Source organism: Leiobunum rupestre, chromosome 5, assembly GCF_980474605.1.
Source record: "Leiobunum rupestre chromosome 5, qqLeiRupe1.1.hap1, whole genome shotgun sequence".
NCBI classification, from domain to species: domain Eukaryota; kingdom Metazoa; phylum Arthropoda; class Arachnida; order Opiliones; family Sclerosomatidae; genus Leiobunum; species Leiobunum rupestre.
Genome location: NC_143388.1, coordinates 38,254,574 through 38,264,806, shown reverse-complemented (window position 1 = coordinate 38,264,806; position 10,233 = coordinate 38,254,574). Strand labels below are relative to the sequence as shown.

General features: G+C 32.5%; 1 protein-coding gene across 1 annotated transcript; it reads left to right on the top strand.

Moving 5' to 3' along the window:
- Positions 1-303: 303 nt before the first annotated feature.
- LOC149944411 (uncharacterized) lies at positions 304-6,917 on the top strand. Its single transcript, XM_090175769.1, has 4 exons — positions 304-460; positions 1,121-1,210; positions 3,264-3,353; positions 6,659-6,917. The coding sequence occupies exons 1-4, from the start codon at positions 350-352 to the stop codon at positions 6,776-6,778; spliced, it is 411 nt and encodes a 136-aa protein (XP_090031895.1). The 5' UTR covers positions 304-349; the 3' UTR covers positions 6,779-6,917.
- The last annotated feature ends 3,316 nt before the right edge of the window (positions 6,918-10,233 follow it).

Genomic DNA, 10,233 nt, shown 5'->3' with positions numbered 1-10,233 from the left:
AACAAATTTAGGAAAAACGTTTTGGTCATGATTACCACACCTTCAGAAGGCGAAAGGCACCCCAATTGCTTTATACACTGATATTACACCAATTCATTTTCGGCTTACGAAGTAATACTACGTACTCGTATTATATGGCTGTTACAAAAGTACGGGTGTTATCACTTATCTTTTTGTTTCTAATAAATTCGTTGCTCGAATATGGTTGAAGTACTTGTATACTGATAAAAACGCTTTCTTATCTTATCGTTGAATTATTTTGAATTCCATATAGAATCAAATTTACCTTTGGTTTCATTTAACTGTTATGAGGCTTCTTCTAAATAAACAATTTTCGATGGTTTAAAATATGTCCGTTACAAGAAAGTCTGCTATAAAATGTTATGATACGGATAGTGGTGATGAATATGACAAAGAGATTGAAGCACTTGAAGAAGAAATTAGACAACAAAAATTAGAAGTAAGAAATGTACTTTAAATTCACCTTTTCAATGGCTGCACTTATCAGACATAAAACTGTTGTGTCGTCCATCTTTATACGGCAGGTCCAACGTGGACGTTTAAAACAAATATCTATCTGTTTCCGTTGGGACCTTGTGTGCTTTGGATCTGCACTCTTAAAAATTGTGGTGTAATCTAACACCTTTTTAAGATCTTTTTTGGTCGAAAATTGTTAACTTTAGGGTTGTTAATTACAACATTGAGTGTGTTTTACTACTAAGGTGGTAGTTTTTCAAACAATAAATATTAAAAAGGCTACTTTAAAAGTAACATTTCACACGTGTTCACAGCTTTTGTAGCATTTTATATCACTTAAGCCTAAAAAACACTATTTAACACATTTTAATGTATAGTAAAGGTATTTTGGACACCTTTGGTTTTTTAAAGGCATATTTCTGTACTCCTAAATGTTTAAAGCAAAATATATTCTGCAATTTCAAAGGTGCTAAACAAGAGCTTTTTACAACATGAAACGATTGAAAGAAAAATATTAAATGATCGAAACCAAAATACTTATTATTTTTGTTTTGTTGCATAAAAATATGTTGCAGTGATTTCAAGAATTATATTTTGTTCTTATTTTGAATTTGAATACAACTCAGGAAAGAATCTTTTTCAGATGATCAGGAGGGAAGAAATAGCCAAAAGGCAAGCCATTCTCTACAAATACCAGAACGATGAAAGTATTCGGAAAGAAAGGTCTTTAATAGTACGAAATATTAAATTAAAATTATAAAAATCTATCTGCAAAAATATGTTTTTTTTTGTGCTGGTCTGATTTTAACAATAGAAACAATACACTGTAGAAGAAATTATAAAACTTCTTTTTAAAATAAAGTAACCAGGATGGTTTGAGTCTATTTGATCGATTCCCATTTGATCGAATTTCCATTTGATCGAATTTCCATTTGATCGAATTGCATTTGATCGAATGGCATTTGATCGAACGAAATTTGATCGAAAGCTACTGTATTGTAAAACTACTAGTTTCTGGGAGTAAATCGAAAGGACAACGGTGCATACGCGCCTACGGCGCGCGTACATCAACCTAACCTAACCTTACCTAACCTAACCTGACCCCATTTATATATATCAAAAACCACGGGCCGTTATCGTCGATGTCATAAAAAATTCCATCATATAGTGTATAAAGTAAAAATCTCTTCATCTTTGTGGCTTAATACAGTTAAAGCAATGAATTATTCCATCATTATTCCTTCTGCACTTAAGCAATGAATTATTCCATCATTATTCCTTCTGCACTTCATATTGACATTCGGTAAAATAAAAACATACCAACTGGTACTATAAATACTTTTGAATTCGATCAAATAGTATTCGATCATTTGAAGGTTCGATCTTATGAAACAAATGGCAAATGGGATTCGATCAAATGGAATTTCGATCAATTGCAACGTATAATGACCGACTGTCGATCACATATTTTTCGATCAAATGGACCAACACCACCAGGATGGCGCTGCTCACAGTAGAAATTAGTTTTCACCAAAATAAGTTAAAAAAAAAGGTTTTTTCGCAATTTTAGTAATTTTGTCGGCATTAACGATATCTTGAGAAAATAAAAACAGCATAGTATAATTTCTATAAAATATTCCGTCGTAGCTTACCATGGCGATTTAAAGAATTTCGTGATATCGTGAGATAATTGAACTCCCAAAATTCAAATTAATAGTGCGACATTCCATGTGTCATTTCTAAGCCGTTGCGCTGCCAGGTGTGTGTTTGGTCACACTGAAATTATTTTTTATTAGACTCCTCTTAAAAGTTGTCTGTAGAATTATAAAGAATTTAAAGGCTAGCCCCCAAAAATATTTTTTCCTCAATTTGATCATCTTATTAGAGTAGAGGTCCCATTAAAAATTCAAGGTAGTGTGCAATAAATGTCCGGGTCTTTAGCGGAAAAGTGAAGTTGTCTTTCACTCAACAACAATAGATCTTAAAAGAAATTGATTTGAAAATCTTCATCGGTTCATTGTGTAAATTGGCGCGTGCTTGCTCGGAAGGGATAATCTTATTGGCTAAGACAAATGCAGATAAATATTGCTAAGCCCACGTGATTCTATTTTATTATCAGAATAAATAATTGCACGTGCGACGAAAAAATGGGCGATATCATCGAGATTCACGCGTTTTGAATTTAAAAACCCTTCCTTTTGACGGTTTTTATTTTGGAGCGAATAATTTCTTTTAGCGTCTATTAAATTACTTTGTAAATAGTTATTGTTAATCATATTTATAGCTATGTTTGAACGCGCTTTCTGCAGAAATTTTTACAAAAACCTTACTTAGGTCATTGACAATCATGACGCCAATTAACTATTTAACCAAAAAAAGTGAGAAGAAATAAATATAGTTAACTTTAATGTCAGGGTTAACAAGATAAACATGACCCTTATCGTTCATACTGTATATTTTTCCAAAAATGACTATCTTGGTATTCTCACATGTCCAAAATTTAAAATGAGAGTAACAGTTATTTTTTTTTTCATTTTTTACCAAGGAATGAATATATAATCTATTTTGATAAATATAAACTAACATAAAATACCGTTTTCAGTAAATACATATTTCTTTGTCAATTTGCTAGTATATGATAAAAAAGTTATTTTATATATAGTGCTAGCAAAGGTCAAAGGAATAGTTTTTTATTCCACTCTTACAATTTTACACCCTAGCTACCTGAGAGATATTTAGAGTGGCAATAGCATGCGACATTACTACAAGCTAAGGCTTATTTTCAGGTGGAATTGAAACATACTCAGAGGATTATAGAAATGACGAGAAAAACAGTTGAAGAAAAAGCTAATGAAATAAGCTACTTGGGAAAAAAGGTAGCCTTTTTAAAATTGTTAAAGTTCAAAGCGCCTCGTTTTCAGATGAAATAATTATTTGGAATCAATATTTACATTAAAAAATTCTAATGATTAAAGTTCTTACATTTTGCATTGTAAATGATTGCAGAAAAAATGATAAAATACAAAATGATGGTGCTTTATGTTAACAAAACCAAAAAAAATAAGAAATTTTTAAATTAAAGGAAAATTCCATAAGGATTCAAGTAATCATGCCACATTGAGTCAACGGACTCTTTTTAAATTTTGTGGACTTGTTTGTTTGTTTGTTCATAAAAGTAAAATTAAGAGATTTATTATAAATATTTGGTGTAATCTTATAAAACAGTATATTGCCAGATTTTTAAATAAACTCTACAGATATTAAAAGCCCTAACAAATGTTCCAGGCCCAAAGAAAGTACAAATAACATACTTTATTTTTAAAGAATCTCCTCAAAATATCTTTAAAAACTAATATGTGAGTAATCCGAATTAGTAAAATTTACTCTGGTACTAGGTCGTAGTTGTCGTGGGTCCCACTCTATGGCACCGAAGGTCAAGTGATCGAACTTTTAAAATCTATTTATTTTTCGTGTGCTTGATTAGTTTAGATATCTGCTGAATACATTTTTTTAAACGCTCATTTTTAATTTATTAATCTTACTTTAAGAAAAGAAACAAGTGTGCAAAATTTTATTGAAACTGAATGTGTCAAGATTAAAGTTGGATCCAAATTTGTACATTTAAAAACAAAAAATCTATCCTATGGTTTTCCGTTATGCGTGCCAATTGCTTCTAGATAAGGACCGGAACCACTTTGACATTTGTAGCTTTTTACATAAATATGGAAACTGAAAATTAAGCATTTATTATGGCTTGATAGCACTTACATTTAAAACCAAGTCTTTCGTATGTCCCCAGAGATAAAAGTCGGGATAACACGCGGACCACGTTTATCGAATAATTTTTGTCATTAAATTAAATTCGTACGTGTTTTATTACATTTGAAGAATAAAAAGATCCCAATTCAATAAGAAACTCATTGAAACAACGGTGACACTTTGAAACACCTTCGTTATACGTAAAATGCAATTTACTCACTTGTCCGATTTATTTTAATTTAATATCGCATTTTTGATACAAGTAAACGTTTTTTTTATCTTTTTCGAAAAATAAAAACAAATGCTTAGTAAATGGAAACAATTGAATTCAATAAATAATAGAAACTGCACATTGGTCCGTTTTTCGACGTTTTGGAGACCAATTTTTGAGGGCCAATTACTCGGAAGTATTTCCTTTTGGGACCAATGTTCATAACAAATTTTTGACTCGATATAACCCAAAGAACAAGTCACTTAATTTTTGAAATGCTTATCCGTACCATATTGATGTGCTTTGACCCGTGCACAACCTCGTACTTCTTTACAAAAAGATCGTGAAAGATTAAAACCATTTGGCGCTCTAGGGCAGATTCTTTGTTTCGGCTTAAAATCAATTGATTTTTAGTGAGGTGAAACGAGAAATAGAAATTCACCTAGTAGAAAACGTATTTAAATTTAATTCTTCTGGGTTGACCGTTATTTTTACCCAGTGATTCCGCAACTCTTGTTATCAAATGCGTATCTTATAGTTAATCTATGGATCTGTTTGTTAACTTGGCGTGATGAGCTTGCGACCACCCACCTACGCATTTTAACACAGTCACCTGTTTTAAAGGCATTAAAAGTCACTAGCTGACTTGGGCCTATGGTGTTGCTTTGGGTATTAGCCTAGCTTAACATTTACGTTAATTTATTAATAATTTATTCTAAACCATCTTGCTCATAAATTTAGAAGTTCAGAAAGATAGTGTAACTTAATGGGAAAAATTGTTTCGAAACGTAACACAAAATAGGTGCCGTTGTATTTCTGGAACGGTCAATTATTAAGGTAAAGCAATAAGAATATAATAAATTATTCAATATCATGGATTTTTAAGCATATTGTTTCCTTTATCCCGTGTAGAGCGGTTTTACAACGTGTCCGAGATTTATTAATATTAACAAAAATCATATAGACTGTTTTGTCCGTGTTTAGGTTAAGAAGATTAATTTTTAGCCAGTTTTTCAGTTTAACCAAGATTGCATTTGAGGTATCAATAAGTTGGTTTAAGTTTGGGTCTCCATTTATGCTAACTGTATCGTCAGCGTAAAGAGTTAAAGAATCATTTTCATCTATCGTAACAATGTCGTTGAAAAGGATCGGGGAAAGAATAGATCCCTGAGGGACACCTTGGTATACGGTGTTTTCGGATGAGAGTAATTCGCTAAGTCTAGTTCGACACTGACGATCCTTTAAATAAGCATGTAACCAATCGTAACTACGGCCTCTTAAGCCCATTAATGGAGTTTTTGAAGTAAACGAGCGTTACTATCAGAGTCAAAAGCTTTTTTGAGGTCTAAGAATATTGCTAGGGCGTATTAATTTTTATCTAGGTGTTCCGTTATCATTTTATATAATTTTAAATTAGCCAGTTGAACGCTTGAGTTCTCTCGAAAACCAATTTGGTTGTCTGTTATTAAATTATATTTATTTACAAAGGTTAAAAGCTGAATATAAAAACATTTATCAAAAATCTTCGCAAAAATTGACAATAAAGAGATAGGCCTATAGATTGTTGGTAGATTTTCCCCCCTTTTTTATAGACAGGTACTATTATAGTGTTTTAGTCTAGATGGATATTTACCCTGTTCAAATGACATGTTAATTAGACATACGAGTGGCTTCAAAATTAACGGAGCAACTAGTTTCAATATTTTCGGAGCAACTTCGTCAAAACCCGGTGCGGAGTCACCTTTAAGCATATTTATTATATTTAGAACGGCGAGCTCTTCTATTTCGTGTTTATCTTTCCCTAAGAGGTTATTTACTAATTTCCACGGCATCCAAGTGTACATTTGGTTTGGGTTTGCGTGTGAATCAGAATTGATAAGCGGCGGTGCCCTTAATCCGTAACTTATGAAAACCAAAGACACAAAACTGGCCTACAAGGGATAATATATCGGTTATTTTACTCCCAATTATTTGTGGGCAGTTGGCATATCAAGGTTCAGTTTGCTAAATCAAGGTGTGTTTAATTTCTCTTAAGATTTGATCATTTACGCCAGTACACCCATTTGCGTGTCAATGGTGGTGATATAAATCATCCGAACATTATTTTAACGTTGAACTTGTTTTGGCAAGAACTGTATCTCTGAATCCTTAACCTTTCACAATGCACCTAAAATTGAGATTTATTTTCTAATTAACAATTTACTTATCTAGATATCAAATGACATCAATCAGCCTTCGACTTCTTCCCCTTCTACTTTGATTGCAAAGCTATCTCAGCCAACACAAATAACCAAATCACCAGATAAAAATTCATATTGTGCGGTGTCGTAGACTACACTGTAGTTATCAATTATTAGACTTTACAACAAAAATATCTCTCGGTTCTTTTAAAACTCCAAAAGTCTGAACAAGTTTTTGTGTAGCGAGTTATTTAAATTTAACTAACTTAATAGGCACCAGACTACATCAAACGGTTCATCATTTATGTAATATATAAATAAAGATTTTTACTATTTTGTTATGACATTTGGAATAAACCTGCTGATTACTTTAAAAATGGTTTCTTATATTATTTAAGCTAGTTGTTTATCAACATGAATTAGAAATTCAGTTTACGCAGCGTAACGAAAATTTATATAATCCCAAATAAAGTAAAAAATCTAAAAATTAAACATAATCATATTTGTAGCCATCATTGAATTGTAGTCATTATCGCCATTATCAAATTAAATTAAGTATGCAAAGGTTTCTTTAAAATTAATGATGATATATTTATTGATAAAACAGTAAAGTGGCAGGCATAAGGTAGTCATTATAGTGGAGGTTTACTTTAATTCGTTGTTCATCTTTGGCATTCAGTGTTTATTATAATGAACATTCGTGGAACCGCCTTAAGTACATATTTCTAGATACTTCGAAACAATCAGATAGAAAAAAAAACATATGCAAATTTCAACGTTGTTTTTTTTTCGCTTCTATTGGCTAGCCATTATTTCAAAAGTTATTTGGTTTAGTGGTTCAAAATTTAAACAATGGTATTAAGTTTTTCAAATTGACTGTTTTCATTGAGGTAGTAAATTCATGTTTGGTGTAAACCGAATTTCGAAATCCGTGCTACATTGTGTGAACACGCTTGTGTTAGAGTTAACACGTGTCTTCTCTAACACGGGTAATGGACCCGTATTTTGTCAGAAAATCCAATTTTGCTTAGCTTGACAACGCACGAACACGGGTTTGATATGCTGGGTTTTTTTCAATTGGAAATGCGGGTTGTTTTATTGAACGGGACGAAATGAAAACATCTCATTGGATCCATTCCTTCACGGAATTTCCCAAACAATTCTCGGAATACACTAGAAAGGGTTTTTCTGTTCCATTTTGTTATTGACCTTTCGACTAAATTGCGATACTCGTATTAATTTTCAGTCTTTCTGCACAAGCAGAGCCGGACGTCAGAGCCCAATTGATTTTGCAGGGATCGAAGCTAGTATAAAAATTCTAAAACATTGGATTTTTGATCAGGCTAAACCCATGTCAAGGTTGAATATGAATGTCTTGTAAACGGTAAAAACGTTCCCGTAAAAGCTCCCCGTTGAGAGCGCAATCGGGATTTTCGGGTTTCCTACCTCCATGAAAACGTAATGATTTGTAACTTCAAATTTAGATAAAGTAAAAACTGTTAAAAACGTGCGTATACGAACAGTGATAAAACTATGTACTTAACCCAAAGTACATCGTCCTTAATTAAACCTTTAATTTTAAAGAAAAAAACAGGATTAAAAATTTTTAAACACAATTTTAAAAATTATTTAAGTTCAATTGCAAATTAGTAAAAAGTAACAAATATACTATAGAGACAGATACTTCATGGTTTAAAATAAACTTATATTAAAAAAGAGTATTGGGGAAGCTTTTCGAGCTCACTCGTTCCTTTTCAACCCTTAGATAGAAATGGCGAAAAATCCAAATACAACAAACAGATAGCAAAATCAGCGTACAGTTATTTTTGTTGAACGCGCCCTTCCCTTTTATTGGCCTAAAAACCTTTTAAAACTGCCCCAATTACTCACTTTCACCTTTCCCCCGTTTAGGTTCATACCCCCTATGTCAGTAATAAAAATGCTTTCTTTGAATAAAGGCCGATAAGGGGGGGGGGGATTGGTAATTATTGAATATGAAGAATACAAGAAGAAAATGTTTGCGGTGTTAAATGGGCCGGACTATAGTTTATTGAAAGGAGACCCGACTGCTGGTATAGATAGGAAATTAAGATCCTTAGTTAATCAAGCAGTAAATCAAAAGGAAATAGATAAGAAAAAGCGGTTTTTATATTATAGTCAAGGTTTGGAATGTCCATATGCCTATGGGTTGATAAAATTACATAAAGATAGTAAACCTTTACGAATAATTGTGGGGTCTCAAAATAGCGTCTTGTACAATGTGACCAAAATAATTCTTAAGGTGATTAATCCATTTGTTGGGAATAATGAATTCAGTATCAAGAATTCTTATGATTTAGTTGAAACATTAAGAAGAATAAAAGTGGAAGATAGTAATGAATTAGGTAGTTTAGATATTTTAAATTTATATACCAGGATTCCGGTTAATAAAGCGGTAAAACTATTAGAATGTAAATTAAAACATGAAAACAATTTCAAAGCACAAACGAATTTAAGTGTGGATACAATGGGTCAGTGTCAACTCGTCGCTGGGCATGTGGTCGCCGGTCATGTGGTCGCCGGACTAATGGTCGTCTAGGATAAGTGGTCGCCGGACTATTGGTCGCCGGACTACTGGTACCCTAAGAAAATTCGTAAGTCGGACTAGTCGTCGGCAAACTCTCGGTTTCAGGTGGGAATTTCATAAAGAAAAGACAGGACAGGAAATTGATGAAGATACAGCACTAAACACATACCTCATATTCGTCTTTTTTGAACAACTTCGAAGCTTTATCTTATATATTTAGTTTCATTAAGTTATTTGATCTTATTTCATTTCAAATATATTAATTTTTATTGTTATTGTTGTTAGGCCTTGGCTATTTATGTTTCCCATTATTTTAGGCTGTTGAAAAGAATTGACACTTCAATATTCAAATATAATAATATATAAAAATAATTAGGAAGAGACGCCTCTCAGTAGCGAAGCGACTTTACCCTCTCTGATGTAACCCTCAATACTAAAACTGATATATACCCCACTGCGCACACGCGGTACGCATATGTAGTGGGGATATAGTTGCACAAAAATGTATGTAAAATATGTATAACTAAAAGAAAGAATCACCAATAAATAAATAAATACATAACGTTTTTCTAAGTGACGTTTTCTTATATGTTTTTATAAATTTTTTGTTAGCGACGACTTTTGAATAAAAAACTATTTATAAGCGACGACTTGTCCATCTTATGAACTTTCTTAGGGTACCAGATGTCCGGCGACAACTTGTCCCAGACGACCTGTAGGCCGGCGACGACAAGGCCGGTGACCACTCGACCGGCGACCACTTGCCCAGCGACCAGTTGGCATGATCCCGGATACAATCATAGAACTCTGTCACTTATGTTTAAAAAATTATTTCTTCAGGTTTGAAGATAAGTATTTAAAACAATTGAATGGGTTAGCAATGGGCAGTCCCTTATCGCCGGTAATAGCCAATTTATTTTTAGAAAATTTTGAGAAAGATATTTTTACGGATCCGCAGCTTAAACTTAACGGAAAAAGTTTTTTTGGAAAAGATTTATGGACGATATATTAATTGTGAAGGGCCAAAATTATAATGACAC

Bases quoted from the DNA above. Each gene is read 5' to 3' on its own strand.
- LOC149944411 (XM_090175769.1), top strand. From the start codon at position 350: ATGTCCGTTACAAGAAAGTCTGCTATAAAATGTTATGATACGGATAGT. The intron at 461-1,120 runs GTAAGAAATGTA...AATCTTTTTCAG, and splicing joins TTAGACAACAAAAATTAGAA to ATGATCAGGAGGGAAGAAAT. The intron at 1,211-3,263 runs GTACGAAATATT...GCTTATTTTCAG, and splicing joins GGAAAGAAAGGTCTTTAATA to GTGGAATTGAAACATACTCA.